This window comes from Hypanus sabinus, chromosome 7, assembly GCF_030144855.1.
Source record: "Hypanus sabinus isolate sHypSab1 chromosome 7, sHypSab1.hap1, whole genome shotgun sequence".
NCBI lineage: Eukaryota > Metazoa > Chordata > Chondrichthyes > Myliobatiformes > Dasyatidae > Hypanus > Hypanus sabinus.
In genome coordinates this window covers 111,157,161-111,175,348 of record NC_082712.1, presented here as the reverse complement: position 1 = coordinate 111,175,348, position 18,188 = coordinate 111,157,161, and the positions used below count along the sequence as shown (strand labels likewise).

Genomic DNA, 18,188 nt, shown 5'->3' with positions numbered 1-18,188 from the left:
CTCGCTATTCCCCCCCCGGGTGTTCCTCCCGTCAAATCAAACCCCCCGCCCGGAGGCCTTGCTATTCCCCCCCCCCGGGTGTTCCTCCCGTCAAATCAAACCCCCCGCCCGGAGGCCTCGCTATTCCCCCCCCCCCGGGTGTTCCTCCCGTCAAATCAAACCCCCCGCCCGGAGGCCTCGCTATTCCCCCCCCCGGGTGTTCCTCCCGTCAAATCAAACCCCCCGCCCGGAGGCTTCGCTATTCTCCCGCCCCCCCGGGTGTTCCTCCCGTCAATAAATCAAACCCCCCCGCCCGGAGGCCTTGCTATTCCCCCCCCCCCCGGTGTTCCTCCCGTCAAATCAAACCCCCCGCCCGGAGGCTTCGCTATTCTCCCGCCCCCCCGGGTGTTCCTCCCGTCAAATCAAACCCCCCGCCCGGAGGCTTCGCTATTCTCCCGCCCCCCCGGTGTTCCTCCCGTCAAATCAAACCCCCCGCCCGGAGGCCTCGCTATCTCCCCCCCCCCCCCCCGGGTGTTCCTCCCGTCAAATCAAACCCCCCGCCGGCGAGGCCTCGCTATTCTGCTGTTCCCCCGCTGTGTTCCTCTCGTCAAAACACCCCCACCCCCGTCTAGAGGCCTCGGTATTCTTTCTTCCATCTCCTCAGCTCCACCGCTGTTTACCTCCCGTCAGACACCCCCCCCCCCCGCCCTCTGTCATTCCGCCCCCCTACAACTGTGTTCCTCCCGTTCATCCTCCCCCCCCCCCCGCCCTCTGTCATTCCGCCTGTGTTCCTCCCGTTCATCCCCCCCCCCCCGCCTTCTGTCATTCCGCCCCCCTACAACTGTGTTCCTCCCGTTCATCCCCCCCCCCCCCCCCGCCCTCTGTCATTCCGCCTGTGTTCCTCCCGTTCATCCCCCCCCCCCCCCCCCGCCCTCTGTCATTCCGCCTGTGTTCCTCCCGTTCATCCCCCCCCCCCCCGCCTTCTGTCATTCCGCCCCCCTACAACTGTGTTCCTCCCGTTCATCCCCCCCCCCCGCCCTCTGTCATTCCGCCTGTGTTCCTCCCGTTCATCCTCCCCCCCCCCCCCCCGCCTTCTGTCATTCCGCCCCCCTACAACTGTGTTCCTCCCGTTCATCCCCCCCCCCCGCCCTCTGTCATTCCGCCTGTGTTCCTCCCCGTTCATCCCCCCCCCGCCCTCTGTCATTCCGCCTGTGTTCCTCCCGTTCATCCCCCCCCCCCGCCCTCTGTCATTCGCCTGTGTTCCTCCCGTTCATCCCCCCCCCCCGCCCTCTGTCATTCCGCCTGTGTTCCTCCCGTTCATCCCCCCCCCCCGCCTTCTGTCATTCCGCCTGTGTTCCTCCCGTTCATCCCCCCCCCCGCCCTCTGTCATTCCGCCTGTGTTCTCCCGTTCATCCCCCCCCCCGCCCTCTGTCATTCCGCCTGTGTTCCTCCCGTTCATCCTCCCCCCCCCCGCCCTCTGTCATTCCGCCCCCCTACAACTGTGTTCCTCCCGTTCATCCCCCCGCCCCCGCCTTCTGTCATTCCGCCCCCCTACAACTGTGTTCCTCCCGTTCATCCCCCCGCCCCCGCCTTCTGTCATTCCGCCCCCCTACAACTGTGTTCCTCCCGTTCATCCCCCCGCCCCCGCCTTCTGTCATTCCGCCCCCCTACAACTGTGTTCCTCCCGTTCATCCCCCCCGCCCCCCGCCTTCTGTCATTCCGCCCCCCTACAACTGTGTTCCTCCCATTCATCCCCCCCCGCCCTCTGTCATTCCGCCTGTGTTCCTCCCGTTCATCCCCCCCCCCGCCCTCTGTCATTCCGCCCCCCTACAACTGTGTTCCTCCCGTTCATCCCCCCCCCCCGCCCTCTGTCATTCCGCCTGTGTTCCTCCCGTTCATCCCCCCCCTGCCCTCTGTCATTCCGCCTGTGTTCCTCCGTTCATCCCCCCCGCCTTCTGTCATTCCGCCTGTGTTCCTCCCGTTCATCCCCCCCCCGCCTTCTGTCATTCCGCCTGTGTTCCTCCCGTTCATCCCCCCCCTCCCCGCTCTCTGTCATTCCGCCTGTGTTCCTCCCGTTCATCCCCTGTCCTCCTTCCAACACTCTGTTCCTCCCGTTTAACCATCCCCGTCCCCCCCCCACTCCCCAACTGCAGTCATTCATTCCCCTTTTCATTTATTTAATTGAAGAGGTGACTGACGAGGAGAACTTTAACATGCGTCCTTTATTGCTATTGAAAATTATGTGGTGCGTTGAATCGTGCTACCGCAGTTATTGTGAAGGCAATTATTGTACACTGTTTAGTAACAAATTCTGTAATTTTGGATTAATGGTGGTGTGTAAGCTTTGGGGATGGGAGCAGTTGTTAGTGTTGAATATCTGTGTTGTCATAATCTCAGGATGAAGGTCAAAAGATCGTTCGGAAAATACTCGGAATATTATATATTTCCTTACAACATAACATTTCAAGCCCATTGAGTCTGTGCTGGGTCACAGCGATCCCTATCTCATTCTTCCACATTTCCAACTTGTTGCAAATTTATGCCTGGTGGAATATAATACATTCTTTGTTGGAAAAGTTTGTAACAGTCACTTAATATCTCTCTCAAATGCTTCTTCTCTGTAACTAACTGCTTCACCAAGTGGCCTTTATGAATCACGGCATTTTTTTCTCTCCATGCAGTTGATCTACTTCATAGTCCTTGTTTAGGACTATGCATGTCCTACTTCAGACTTCATAAAGTCTGTGTGCCAATGAATGGCTGATGACTTGTGTCTCTTCTGCAGGTGTGAATGCAATCCCGGGAGTGAAGTATTCCGATAGTGCCGGCGGATTTTTCTATGAAGAAAGCGGGAAACTGCAGTCTGTCACCAGAAATCGATTCATACACTGGTAGGCATTTCTTTGCAGAGGGAATCCCCTGTAGATTGTCTGTAGCTGTTGGGGACTGGTGGTGAGTAGTTTGACAACAGAGGCACAGCTACATTTAACATCACTCCTAGTAGGAACAGCAGTATATATCAAAGTTTTGGGTGCTGATTCCTTGGCTGCTTAGTGATACACAATTGAAGTACAATTTGCTGTAGGTCAGTGCTGTTTGGCGCTGAACTTGGTGTTTTACTTACAAGGGAGGGATTGCCTTAATGGATCAGGACAAATTTTGTTGCCACGTTACTGAAACATTGAACTGAATTTAAAGAAAATCTCCAAAATGCTTTTATAGCTGATCATCCACCAGATTGGAATACACTGTGTAGTGCTTTGCACTACAGCTACTTTGAACCTTGGTGTATACCAGAGCTCCTGTATGCAGGACATCTGTTGTGCCATGGTTGCAGCAATGAATGCTAAATGACTCTAAATGTAGCTGCTCCAGATTTTGCCTTAATGCGGCAAAGTCAGCCAAGTTTATTGTCATGTGCATAAGTACGTATGCTCAGGTGCGTTTTAAAAAAAAACACTGGCAGCAGCGTCATGGGCACACACTAGAGTCAGAAATACAACATCTGCAAGAAAAGGTATAGGCAATTGTTACAGGAAAGAAAGCTTTAAAATAAAATGAAGTCCATTTATTGCAAAATGAATAAAGTGGTCGCACTGTTGCTATACTGAGGTAACAATTAAGGTTGTGCTTGTGGTTCAGGAACTGAATAGTTGTAGCTGTTCTTGAACCTAATCATGCTTCTATACTTCCTGTCTAATGGTTGCTGTGAGATGATGGCATGGCCTGAATGGTAGGGATCTTTGATAGATGTCGCCTTCTTGAAGCAGCTCTTCCTTGTAGGTTCTACCTGGCATAGTCAACTTGGCCTAATGACCCATCATCCTTCCTGTATCTGATTATTCACTTTCAGTTAGTTAACTGTTATCCGTAGTACACATGTGCAGGTCTTCCTTGGACAAGAAAGGTAAGTTGAGAAAACTAAATTAAAAACCCATACTGAATCTTCTTGAGAAAACTGCTGACAAAATGGCTCAACCAGTTTAAAATCGGGGCAATTTAGTGTTAATCAGGGTGCTTTGGAAAGATTACAATATCATGTGGATAGTCAGAGGCTCTTATTCAAGACTGAAATGGCTAGCACGAGAGGGCACAGTTCTGAGGTGCTTGGAAGTAGGTAAAGAGGAAATGTCAGGGTTAAGTTTTTATGTAGATAGTGCGTGGAATGGGCTGCCAGCGATGGTGATGGAGGCAGATCTGATTGGGACTTTTAAGAGACTCCTGGATAGGTACATGGAGCTTAGAAAAATAGGGGGCTAAGGGTAAGCCTAGGTAATTTCTAAGGTTAGGACATGTTCGGCACAGCTTTGTGGGTCGAAGGGCCTGTATTGTGTTGTAGGTTTTCTATGTTTCTAATAGGCAGCTATCACTCTTTGTAAGGGGCTGTGGGCGCTCTAGATTTGTACTGTTTTAATGGAAGGGAGATGCTGATTGATTCAGAACACTTTCTTCCCCTCGGCCATCTGATTTCTGAATGGACATTGAATCCATGAACGCTTCTTATCTACTTTTTTAGTTTTATTTTTGCACAATTTATTTAACTGTTTTTTATATATTTATTGTAATTCATGTTTTTTCTAATATGTTTCTCAGTGTGCTGCTGCAAAGACAAATTTCACGATATATGCCGATGATAGCAAATCTGATTCTGGTTTCAAGTACTAATGCCCCATGTCTGATATCCTCAGGACAAGTTCTGGTGACACCCTGCAGATGATAGAACAGTCTTTGGATACAAACCTCCTCAACAATACAGTGTGCCTTAAGTTTGTGAACTGTCATGTACTGCCGGGTGGTGTTCATGTGCACGAGACTCACGACCGTGTGACATTACTCATTGCCACCAACCAGACTGTGCACCGGATTGTACTTCCCCACCCCTCCCGCATGTACCGAAGTGTAAGTAGTCCTTTTGTATGACTTTTGGGATCAGGTCAGCATATCATTCACAGGCTGAGGATTGTTAGCTGGACCCTGGGTCATCTGGGTCACTGTGGAGATGTTATAATGTGGTGTCCTCACAACCAAAGTGACTAAGCATAAGCGTGAGACTTTAAATACCTAGGGTTGTCGTTTTTATTTGGCATTACTGGCCCTCTTAAAATTTAATTTTGTGCACTTCCATGCAGAGCATTCTGTACACTGAGCTGGTCTCCAAAATCAGGTTTTGTGTTCATGCAGTTCTTTCTGAACACCGTAACTTGTTTTGAAGTTTATTCTCCTTGCAGGGTGTGTTTCTTTGTGGGTGAGTATATTCAGTGCTACGGTACTGAGTAGCATGACTAGAATGATGAAACATGGTTTGTTTGGTCATCTCCAGTGATGTCTTTGGGGGGGGGGGGGGGGAGGGTAAAGAATCAGAATGTCAAATGGCTGATTGTACTTGTCGGGTGTTTGTAGTCAACTAAGTGCAAGTTACTCTTGATTTGGAGGAACTACAGTTGTCACAGGTTAAGGCAGGAGGGATAACTGAAGCAAGTGAGGAAACTCCCTTCCTAACCACTTCATTGGAAAGGTAGTGCCAGCATTAAAATTGCAGTTGAGCTCTGCAGTAGGGTGTGAACTCGCAGACAGATTAAATGACTGTAGATAACTGCTTTACCTTCAGCTGCATTACAGGTTTTTTTGTAGGACATGATTCAGGAGTTCTAGGCACTGGTCATATTTTTGTTTATTAATGAGGACAATCATCCAAGGGAAAAGCATTGAATTTGAGTACAGAATGGTTTCCAATCTCCATCTTCATCACATGAAGGAGAATGGAGCATATAAAGGGAGCTTGTGAGAATGCACCGAGCAATTTGGAAAGGAATAAAATTAATTTATCAAAACTTTAAAGATTTGTAAAGGACCAGGTTGGGGTTACATTGCCCAAGTTAATAGCAGAATAAGAGGGTGTCAAGCTTCTGGTCAGAAATGATGAGTGAGGAGAACAATCTTATATAATGCACCCTAGTCAGGTGCTTTGTAGCTGCACCACGATAAATGTTTTGACAATATTCTTGGCTCTAATCCCTAACACTCTGCTTTTCCTTCATCTGTTGTTGACTGATGTGAGATTTTTTTTTATTGCTCAAAAAAGTATAAGCTGAATTAAGTTTCGCAATGTTCTTCAAGTCGGAATCTGACTGAACTCCTTCAATATTCAGATTTATTTATCACGAGTACATTGAGACATACAGTGAAATGAGTAGTTTGTGTTAACAACCAACATACTGAGGCATGTGCTAGGAACAGCCTTTAAGTGTCGTTACCCATTCCAGTGCCAGCATAGCATGCCCGCAGTGCTCGGCAAAACAAGCCCCTTTTCTTTCTCTTTCACTCACTCACAGTCCTCTTCTGTCATCTTCAGTCACTATTGCACTGAAACCAAATTTATACCAGATGGTTGCCTGCTTTATTGGTTTCCCAGGCTGTGTTGATGTGCCTCAGTCTTGTCACTCTCTCTGCAGGAGCTGATCAGTGAAGGTCATATCCAGTCCATTTTTACTGACATTGGGAAGCTGAACCTGCGTGATCCAGTGCATAGTTTTTTGATTCCTGGTGTCCACGGCCAAGCTATTAACTCAACAGCATCAGCGACCTGGCTAAATAGTGATGGAGCAGCACTGTTTGCACTGGCTTCTGCAACTGGTGGGATTCTGATAATCCAACTTCCTGAGCATCATACTGGAGGTAATGTAGGTTTTATCATCAGGTAGAGTAACAACTGATTGTCTAATGCTGGTAGAGTACGTCTCATGGGCCAAGCTAGCTGAGACTGAGTTTAATAAAGCAGCAGGATCTGTTCTTATGGATGAAGGCAGGAAGAAACTGAAAAGGGCAAAATTACAGTTCAAAGCATCCTAGTGCATCTGTTTATTAAAGTGCTAGTGGGTTGGGATTTATGGCATTTAAGGTCCTTTAACTTGATTTCAGCCTGTGACTAATGTCTTCGAATCTATTCTGTACATAGACAACTCAAACCCTCTCTAATGTGAGTTTCATCCTTGAAATCATTCTTGTGTATCTGTTCATTGTGCTTTCCCAACCAAGATTCAATAAAATAATGTTTTGCTGGAGAATTGAGCATTGAATGCAGTGGATGTTTTGTTGTTACAGGCTCTGTATCTGTACTGGAATTGAAGCAAAGCTCTGTCATGCAAAGGCTGCTCACAGGATGGATGTCAACTGCTATCAGGTCAGTGTGAGCAAACTCTTTTTCCTTTGGTTGCTGTGAGAGCAGGTTATCCATTTGTACTTGGAGTAGTGAGGCTGGGGCAGCAGTTATGTTGTTTATTCTACTGTAAATTAAAAAGGTAAGGGGAGTTAGTTGCCTCTCCGTTCTGCGTAATAGAAATGAATGGCAGAAGGGTTTGAGTACTTGTGGCTAAAGAAGCTGAGTAGTATTGATAAAAGATAACCAGAAGTTTTCTGTGCTCTGCAGAGGTGAGCAAGGTCCCTCAGATCTACCTGTCAGCCTTGCAGTTCAGCTCTTGGAACATGATGCATTTATCTTTGCTCTGTGTCAGGACCATAAACTGCGACTCTGGTCATATAAGGTATGTATCGTGGGTTTTGGTAGCTTAAACTGTTATAGGGAAAGCATTGAACATTTCTGCAACAACTTTATATCTGCAGTTGGCAGTGGCTAGGTCATTAGGTAAGAGTTGTGCTTTTTTTAAAACATTTAAATTGCATGGACAATATTGTGTGTGGAGAATAATTCACAGAATGTGAATACACAAGGTAGTATTGAATGTCTGATTATCATGGCAGATAATAGATTTAATATCATGTAAAATCTTTCTCTGGGTGCCCTCTTCACGAAGGTAAACATACCTCACTGTGTGAAGTGTTGTGCCTCAGCTGAGATTGCAGCAATTGTTCCTGTCAGGGACCCAGTTTTTCATGTATCTGGGATCTAATATGTCCCTATAATTGTTGTAATGGTTGATATGAGACCATCTGTAAATATCACGTAGTCCCAGGCTACAGTCCCGAATCCTTCGATGCATACTGTATATGATGATTTATTAATATTTACTAAAATAAATAATATTGCATCAAACGGTTTGTGAATGTCAGAGGTTGGGAAGAGAAAGAAATAAGACGTACAAGCTTATTGTGTCTTCAGTAAGATCATTGTGGATTCTCTTGATTAGCAATGCAACAGCGTGTATTTCCTGATGCAACTTGAAGCCATGAAGTGCCAGATCTAACTTGTGTGGTACTTTTAATTAGCATCTAATGTCCTAACTTCATCAAATCCCTGGAAGCGGGTTTGAAAGCACAGTGCAAATTGCTGAGCAAAGTGGTGCCTTGTGATTTATGATTTTTTTTCTTCTTTTTCAAAGCTGAAGGTTGTGGGATGATTTTTGCATTAATAATATTGACCACATTGAAATTCATGGTAGCTGGCTGCGGTAATCTTTTAGCTAGCTTGCCAGCACTAACTCCTGTGTATTTTGTTCAGGATCAGATATGCCTGATGGTTGCGGATATGCTGGCATTCATACCTGCCAGTAAGGAGCTGAGACACACCGGTAGTCTGGGTCACAAGCTGCGTCTGGCGTACTCCTCTTCTGGCTTCTTCCTAGGGGTCTACCTACACTGCCCCAAACGTGGACAGGTACTGCAAGATGAGCATTCGACATTTCTAGCTGTATTCACTTCCGTAAAATGTTTCAATATTGACTTGCCCCACCTCATTATCACTAAAATTTAGTATTTTCTGCTCCTGTATGACATGGGCGTTTCCAGACTTTAATATCCATCTAGAATTCAATTGAAGATGATCAATTAGTAGCAATCCTTGTCGTAACTTTTCCACATTCTGTTAGCCACAGAGTTCCAGCTTGGTGATGAACAAAGGTAATGCAATTCCAAGTCAAGGCATTGTCTGATTTGAATGGGATCTTGTGCTTGAAATGTCACTACTGTCATTCTTGCAGTTCAAAGGTTTTGGAGATGCTGTTGATGTTGGCTTGTAGTGTATTTTGTAGATCATTGGCGCTGCAGAGTATAAGCTTTGAAGGAGGGAACAATGTTTTGATTGCTAAATTGTCTCAGTCAAGTAGGCTACACTTTTTTGCTCTGGTATGTTCTGATTTTTATTGGATTGTGACATGTTGAGGCTATAATCTTCACTGTTGGATGAACTGAATTGGCTGAAGACTTGTTTCCATCATGCTGGGACTTGACAGCCTTGGAAAGTTGAGCTGGATGAACACAGTTGCCCTTTGCTGGGGTTCTCTAGTGTTGAAGAGCCATCGAACACTACGGCACAGTACAGGCCCTTCAGCCCTCCATGTTGTGCCGACCCATATAATCCTTTTTTTTTAAAAAAAGTACTAAACCCACACTACTCCATAACCCTCCATTTTTCTTTCATCCATGTGCCTGTCCAAGAGGCTCTTAAATACCCCTAATGTTTTGGCCTCCACCACCACTCCTGGCAAGTCATTCCAGGCACTCACAACCCTCTGTGTTTAAAAAAAAACAACAACAACAACAACAACAACAACACTTACCCCTGATGTCTCTCCTAAGCTCCTAAGCGCTTCCCTCCCTTAATTTTGTACATATGTCCTTTGGTGTTTGCTATTGGTGCCCTGGGAAACAGGTACTGACTATCCACCCTATCTATGCCTCTCACAATCTTGTAGACCTCTATCAAGTCCCCTCTCATGCTTGAAGAACATACATGTACAAAGAAGGATGTACATGGAGCTGTCCTTCATGTTTTAATTGTCTTCCGGGGTTACAGAAGTGCTGCAAAGTTTGATCTGTTGGTGAGATCGCGTTCCTCTATCTAGCATGACGTGTAGTAATACATGAGGGGTGATTGATAAGTTCATGGCCTAAGGTAGAAGGAGTCAATTTTTGAAAACCTAGCACATTTATATTTCAACATAGTCCCCTCCGATATGTGCACACTTTGTCCAGTGGTCGTGGAGCAGACAGATCCCTTCTTTGTAGAAGTGGTCCACAGCAGGGGTGATTGATAAGTTTGTGGCCTAAGGCAGAAGGAGATGAGTTATTAACTTCAAACTTTCTGCATAATCGCTCAAAGAGTTGAACTGCACGTGCATGTAACGAGAGTGTCTTGGACCTCCAGGTTGTCCACAGCAGGGGTGATTAATAGGTTCGTGGCCTAAGATAGAAGGAGATGTTATACAGCTCTTGTTACATGTTCAACTCTTTGAGTGAAAATGCAGAAAGTTGATAACATCTCCTTCTACCTTAGGACACAAACTTATCAATCACCCCTGCTGTGGACCATTTCTGGAGGTCCAAGTCACTGATTTCTGCAAAGGAGGGATCTGTATGCTCCACAACCACTGGACTAAGTGTGTAAATGTAGGAAAAATAAATGTGCTAGGTTTTCTAAAATTGACTTCTTCTACCTTAGGCCATGTACTTATCAATCACTCCTAGTATAGCAGGTTAGCCTGGTTGTCACCTAATTTTTACTTTGAATCTACCCTCCTCTTTGGGCCAATGTTGTTCTTCAGGCTTGCTGACAATGATAAAGTGAAGGATATCAGATGACTTCAGGTTTCAGTTTACGGGTTATCATGCACTGCAGCTTTGCTGATGGATTGATGCATCTCCAAGATTCCTAGATCGAGCAGATAGATTTATTGTGAATATATTGCATTTAACATGGTTATAGTGCTACATATTGAAGAAAATTCTTAGAGGTTCTTGAAGGACAGTAATTGATATTGTGGTAGACCTGTAGCAGAAAGATTGGTTCGAATGGGGTCAAGTAGGATCATAGGGTTTTAGTCAGACAGCTTGGAAACTGATCCTTGCTGACCAAGATGCTGTCCAAGCTAGTTTGGCCCATAACCTTTTAAACCTTTCCAATACATGTTCCAACTGTCTTTTAAATATTGTAACTGCTTCAGCTGTTTTCTCATTTCACATTGCACCTATGGCATATAGTTCCTGATTCCCCAATGATGGGTGAAAGAGACTGAGCATGCTCACCATATCTATGCCTATCATGATTTTATACACCTCTGCAAAATAACTTTTCAGTCTCCTGTTCCTTAAGGAATACAGTTGTAGTCTGACAAACCTTGCTAAAACTCAATCCTTCACTTTCTGGCTGTATCTTTAGAAATATTTTCAATGGTTCAATTTAATGTCAGAGAATGTGTACAGTTTAAAACCGGAGAAATCCTTACTCTTCAGACATCCAAGAAACAGAATAAAATACCCCAAAGAAAGAATGACAGAAAACGTTAGAACCCCAAAGTCCCCCTCACCTCAGTTGCTCCGGCAAAAGCATTGCCCCCCCCCCCCCCCCACTGGCTATGCAAGCAATAGGAAACATGATCTAGTCCATCAAAAACTTCTGCCCACCCCAACACTTCGACATCTCAGGCTCTCTGTCTTACTAACAAGGGAGAAGGAGATACCGAGGACAATCTGCCACGTTGTTTGTCCGAGCCCCCTGTTCAAAGACCACCAGACTCTCTCACCATCAGGAGAGAGAGAGAGAGAGATCACTTGAGTGCAGAGGCTTTCCAAAAGCTGCGCATGTCACCCGCTGCATCAATGTTTCAATCCTCTGTGATGCTTCAGTTGGCAGTATCAGCGAGGAATCCACAGAGTCATACCCCGAAGGTGCACGTCTTCCAGGCTGCACAGGGATATCGAAACACCTCGAGTTCTGAGAGCGGGAACCCACGGCCTGTGAAGAACTGTAGTTTCAGCTGCAGTTGTAGATCATGGACTCCAACAGAACCCTAGCCGCGTTAAAATAGAAAAGAGACACAAGAGGAGAAGAATTAAACAGTTTCACGAATAACTGGAAGAAGTCACCCAGGTCTGCAAAAACCTCTGGCGCCATCTTTAGCTCCTTCCTTTCCTGCATTCTTTCCAGCTTATTGATTTCTTTCCTTTCACTGTGACAAAATCTGAATACAATACTCCAAGTGCAGCCTGACCAGCACACTCTGCAACTGCACCGTGCCCTCCAATTTTATACTCATGCCCTGAGTTATGAAAGCTACTGTGCCAAAAGTTTTTCACCACTCTATTGACTGAGTTCACTTTCAGTGAATGATGTTCTTGAACCCCAAAAGTTCCTCTGTTCTACAACACACCTTAGGCCCCTGCCATTCACTGCAGTCCTACCTGGATTTGACTTTACAAAATATAACACCTCACATTTATCCAAATGCCATTTACTAGCCATTCCTTGGCCCACTTACTCAACTGATCAAGATCCCCGTAACTTTTGATAATTTTCATTGCCTGTTATATCTATTGACCTGAAGAAGGGTCTCGGCCTGAAATGTTGACTGTTTGCTTATTTCTGTAGATGCTGCCTGACCTGAGTTGCTTTAGCATTTTGTGTGTGTTGCATTTATTCCATTGTACTGTTACCTACATACTTACTAACCATGCCTGTACATTCTTATCAAAATCACTCGGCCACTTTATTAGGTACAGAGTGGATCCAGGTGTGGTCTTCTGCTGGTTCAACTTCTGCTGAAGTGGAACCATTCCAAGGTTCAGTATGTTGTGCATTTAGATATGCGTTTCTACACACCACTGTATAATGCAAGGTTATTTGAGTTACAGTTGCCTTTCTGTCAGCTTGAGCCAGTCTGGCCATTCTGCTATGATCTCTCTGTTAAAAAGGCATTATCCCCTCACAGAACTTCTACTCACTGAATGATTTCTGTTTTTTGCAGAAAGACAGTTCTTTTTGTAAAGACAGTTTGTGTGTGAAAGTCTCAGGAGATCAGCAGTTTCTGAGATACTCAAACTACCCAGTCTTGCACCAGTAATCATTCCACAGTCAAAGTCACTTAGATCACATTCCTTCTCCATTCTGATGTTTGGGCGAATAGGAACTGAACCTCTTGACCATGTCTGCATTCTTTTATTTATTGAGTTGCTGCCACATGATTGGCTGATTTGGTAGTTGCATTAACAAACAGAGGTACACTTATACCTAATAAAGTGGCCACTGAGTATAGTTGACAAGCAACAATGGGCTCAGCACCAACCCCAAGGCACACTACTAGTCATAGACCTCCAGTCCGAGAAACAGCGTTCTACCTTCACCCTCTGCTTTTTGCTGTCAGACCAATTGGGTATCCAATTAGCCAATCCTTGGATCCTGTGTGATAGAACCTTTCAGGTCTGTTTCCTATGTAGATGTTATCAAAGGCCTTATCCAAGTCCATATAAACTATGTATACCACTCTGCCCCTGTGAGCTTTCTTAGTCACATCATCAAAATACCTGTTTGTAAGACATGATCCCCCACACACAAAGCTGTGGTGACTACCTGTAATTGACCACTCTTTCCAGATGTATTTGTATCTTATCCTTCAGAACCCTTCCTACTAAATTGCTGCCTCAGATGTTAGACTTATTGGCCTAAGTTTTTCTTTGCCACCCTTTTTTAATAAAGGCGCAGCGTTCACTGCCCTCCAGTGAATGCTGAACAAGTTTTAGTTGTGCCTGATATTGATTCTTTGTTGGATGCTGGGGGGGTGGGGGAGGTTTATTTATTCAAGCAGCTGTGTTCCATGGGTTAATGTACTGACTATTTCAGAGGGCAATTAAAAGTAGGCTGGTTGATCTGAAGTTAATACAGGCTGGTTGATATTGTTAGATCTAGAGATATTGTCAAGAATGACATGTAAATTTATGGTTGTAAATACTGGTAAATAAAGATCAGCCTGACCAGCAAACAAGGCAAGTAAAGAATTAGAATTAGGTTTATTATCACCGACATGCTTTGTGAAATTTGTTAACTTAGCAGCAGCAGTTCAATGCAATACATAATATAGAAGAAGAAAAAATAAATAATAATAAATCGATCAATCAATCAATTACAGTAAACGTATATCGAATAGATTAAAAATCAAGCAAAAAACTGAAATAATATATATTTTAAAAGTGAGGTAGTGTTCGTGGGTTCAATGTCCATTTAGGAACCGGATGGCAGAGGGGAAAAAGCTGTTCCTGAATCACTGAGTGTGTGCCTTCAGGCTTCTGTACCTCCTACTTGATGGTAACAGTGAGAAAAGGGCATGCCTTGGGTGCTGGATGTCCTTAATAATGGACACTGCCTCTACTTCAAAAAGGAACTTGACCACAGGCTCTCCCTTTATAATGTAAACCAATCCAACTTGATCAGATAAACCCTGAGCAGGTACTGTCTTGAGTCACACTCAGGCAACGAACTACAGACCTATAGAACTAAATAGAATGCACATTGCTGAAGGTTTATAGCAAGCATTTAACCAAGTAAAAGGAAACCAACGACTACAAGGGAAAACAAAAACAACAATCTAGACCCAAATCCAGTAATTTCCCTGCCTTAAGAAATCAGCCATTGTTTCTGATTATTAACTGGATTTAAATTCTCCTGATTTCCCCGGTGCTTTTTAAACTACAGCAACTAGAGCACTGATTTATTCTGTTGAGATTTTAGACACTTATTAGAATCGCTATCCTATTGCTTAAAGATCAGGAAGAGGACTTCACTCATCTTCAGTATTGTTCTCCAGTTTTGTGTCTTCCAGCTGGTGTGCTGCATGGAGAGTAACCGCTACAGTCTGGATCACATCTCAACTCTCTTCTCCACACAGGTACGTCATCTTTCCTGAGCCCATGAACAATTTTGATGTGAAACTCTAGCTAACTGTTATCACAGTTGGGGCATCTGTGGATCATTCAGTCATCAAAGAACACAAAAATTAAAACCTTCAGCCATCCAGCACCCATCTGTATTAATCCTATGTACTGGCACTTGGTCCATAATAAGACCATAAGATATAGGAGCAGAATTAGGCCATTTGGCCCATCAAGTCTGCTCTGCCATTTCATTATGGCTGATCTAATTTTCCTCTGAACCCCAGTCTCCTACCTCCCCTGCCCCTTGCCCTATATCCTTTCATGCCCTGACCAATTAAGAATTGATCAACCTCTGCCTTAAATATAATAAAGACTTGACCTCCACAGTTGCCTGTGGCAAACAATTCCACAGAGAAGACAGTCTATCCAGATTTTCCTTCTAACTGAAACATTCCATCCCAGGCAGCATCCTGTCTGTTTACCTCTGCATCTCTCCAGTGTAGTCGCCTTCTTCCTGTAGTGTGGCAACCACAACCTGGACACAGCATTCCTAGAAGGCCTAACCAATGCTCTTATGCTGTGCTCTGTCAACCAAAGGCAGATATCTCATACATCTTTTTCAGTCATGTTATCTACTTGTACTGCCACTTTGAGGATCTTTGGATTCACAAGCCAAGGTCTCTTTGTCCTCGATATTATTTACTGCTCAACCTTCCGTCTGCCACTGCCTTACCCAGCTTAGCCAATTATTATTTTGTAACCAACAGCTGCTCTGTCATTATCAACACCACCATTTTTGTATTGTTTGCAAACTTCCAAATCATACCTCCTACATTCACATCTAATTTGTAAATATATATATCACCCAGCACTGATCTCTGTGATCACAAACTTCCAATCATATAGGAACCTTCCACTATAACCCATGTATTCTATTACATCTAGTTCCTCTAGAATTTTGTCTGTGTTGCTCCAGATTTCCAACAGGTGTAGACTTGTATTTCCTATTACCAAATCAGTTTTTGGGCAGGTTTGCCAACTTGCCTTGGATTCTATTGGCTCTGAACTTAGGAGATGTCTTTCACTTGGGATCATGTCAGTCCTTTCTGAAGGTGAGGTAAATCACATCAACCACACTTCCCACATCAGTATACTTACACTGACACTATCTCCCACCAATAACTCCATGCGGACTAACTCTGATCAATCCCTGCCATTCCAACTAATCCTGTCCCTGTTGATTTGTACACTGCTGTCGGACAAGCAGGTGTATCATTGCCTGGCTTATCCCTACTGACCCTGCTGTCATCTGGCTTTTCACCCATAGCCAGTGAACGTTTAAAATCAACATCAATGCTCCAGCAGTTTCTTGCCTTGCACCTCCTTCTCCTTCCCCTACCCACTATCATAGCAGCTGGAGTACAATCTCATCAGACCTCGAAGATTTAACCAGTTTTTGTGCCTGCTATAGAATTTTCCTATCACAACCGGAACCTCCAACTGCAGTATCTCTCTTGGTGAATGTAGATGAGGTGTATTTATTTAAGACCTTGGCCATGTTTTGTGGCTCCAAGCACAGACGGCCTCTGGATCCTAATGGGTAACCTCCCCCTCCCCCTCCCCCCCCACCCCACTTTCCCTACTTACCTTATTGTACTTACAAAATGCGTTTGGATTTTCATTAATTCTGTGGCCCATCTTTGCTCTTGTTTTATATATACTATTCCTACACTCTATGCTTCTGGAGGGCCTTTCCTATATTCTTTGGATTGTATCTTCCAAATGCTTTTTTTCTCTCAATCTAACCGCAATATCCAAGTTTCCCTGGACTTGCCATCCTTGCCCTTCAAGGAAGCATGTTGTCACAAGTTCTCTCTTTAAATGACTTCCACTTGGTAAGTGTGTATTTACCTAGTAGTATCTCCTTAACGGTCTACATTTGCTAAATCCAGTCTAAAGAAATAAAAATCAGTCTTTCCCTATTTCAGACACTTCATTTCCAGACAAATTCATCCTGTCCCATAACTTTGAAACTTAGTGTTATGGTCATTATCACTAAAGGGCTTGTCCACTGACACATCAGTGCCTTGGACAGGTTCATTCTCTAGGCTTGGGTATCAGTGTTCCATTCCCAGCAGGATTGTATATGTGCTGCTTAAAAACAACTTCAGGCTGCTCTGTAAACATATCACATAAAGGTGATTACAGTTATTATTGGGGCTGTTGAAATCCCTTACTACTCAACATTATTTCTCTTGCATCTCCTCGCACTCCTTTTTTTATTACTAAGCTCCAACCATACAGCCTCATCTGAAAAGCTTCTGACATTTGTTCATTATGAGAAGAAGGATACTGAGACCATCTTCGAACTCCAGTTCTCTGCTTGGGTAGTTTGCTCTGCCCACTTTAAATCTGACACAAGTTTGTAAGTGCAGCTGTGATTTGAGCTGTTGTTTATCTGTTTAGTGTAGCCTGTTGGCTGTGTTTGAATTGTATGTTACTTTGTTGGACTTGGTTATTTCCTCCTTGGCTGCTCTTTCCATTATGAAACATGACAACTGCCTTTCATGGGGATAGTAATTTAAGATCTTCCACTTACAGTTTTCTTTTCAGTGGACCAAAACTAGGTAAGAGAATAGCACTGGCTAAGGTTGATGTAATGTGATTCTGGCTGGTGTGGCTGTTTTACACCTATATTCTGTTTTCTCCATAGGAAACGCTGGTGGATTTTGCCCTCACTCCCACCGATATCTGGGCCTTGTGGCAGGATGAGGAAAACCAGACCAATGTTAGATATATTAACTTTGAGCAGTAAGTTCTCAGTGAAGTTGAAGTAAGTCAGCAACAAGAATTTTTAACCAATTTCTAAAATAAAATTAACTTCAAAAGTAGCATTTGGGAAACTTTCCATTGTTACTGTTGACGTTAATCCGTAAGTTGTGCACATTAATAATAGTCCTGTAGGATTTTTTTCAATGGTGAGATGGAGATGTGTCTCTCCAAAGGAGGTCCTTCCCTCCACTAGCCTACAGTTGATCCTTGGTCAAGATGTATTTCGTGGGGATTTCCTGTGGTGGGGGTATCCAGATCTAGAAGGCACAGCCTCCAAATTGAGGGTGATCTTTTAGGACAGTGGTAAGGAGGACATTTTGTAGCTAGAGAGTAGTGAATCAGTGGAATGCTCTGCCACAGACTGCAGTGGAGTCCAAGTCCGTGGTATATTTAAGGTGGCAGTTAATTGTTTCCTGATGGGTCAGGGCATCAAGGATTTGGTGAGAAGGCAGTTGTATGGGGTTGAATGGGATTTGGGATCAGCCATGATGGAATGCTGGAGCAGACTCAATAGGCTGAGGGGTCTAATTCTGCTCCCATGTCTTGTGGTCTTGTGTAGGTCCTATTTAGCCCACCGAGCAGTGTCACATGAAGCCATGGGAACAGGTGGTGGATAGTTGTATGAGCAGCTGGTGCATATAACAAGTCCTGGTTATGCGACCACTGATGCCAGGCACACAGTCTCTGAAGGGTATTGATAATGGCTGGGGTCATCCGTCTTGTAAAGACACTGCCCAGAAAGCAACAATGACAAACCACTTCTGTACAAAAATTTGTCAAGA

General features: G+C 44.5%; 1 protein-coding gene across 1 annotated transcript in view; it reads left to right on the top strand.

Moving 5' to 3' along the window:
• nup160 (nucleoporin 160) overlaps positions 1 to 18,188 on the top strand; it is a 110,008-nt gene that overhangs the window by 27,265 nt on the left and 64,555 nt on the right. The window contains exons 2-9 of the mRNA XM_059976364.1: positions 2,765 to 2,870; positions 4,668 to 4,878; positions 6,432 to 6,654; positions 7,081 to 7,159; positions 7,406 to 7,520; positions 8,435 to 8,590; positions 14,508 to 14,588; positions 17,288 to 17,385. Of these exons, the coding sequence (XP_059832347.1) occupies positions 2,765 to 2,870; positions 4,668 to 4,878; positions 6,432 to 6,654; positions 7,081 to 7,159; positions 7,406 to 7,520; positions 8,435 to 8,590; positions 14,508 to 14,588; positions 17,288 to 17,385 (1,069 nt within the window). The remainder of the gene's footprint in view (positions 1 to 2,764; positions 2,871 to 4,667; positions 4,879 to 6,431; positions 6,655 to 7,080; positions 7,160 to 7,405; positions 7,521 to 8,434; positions 8,591 to 14,507; positions 14,589 to 17,287; positions 17,386 to 18,188) is intronic.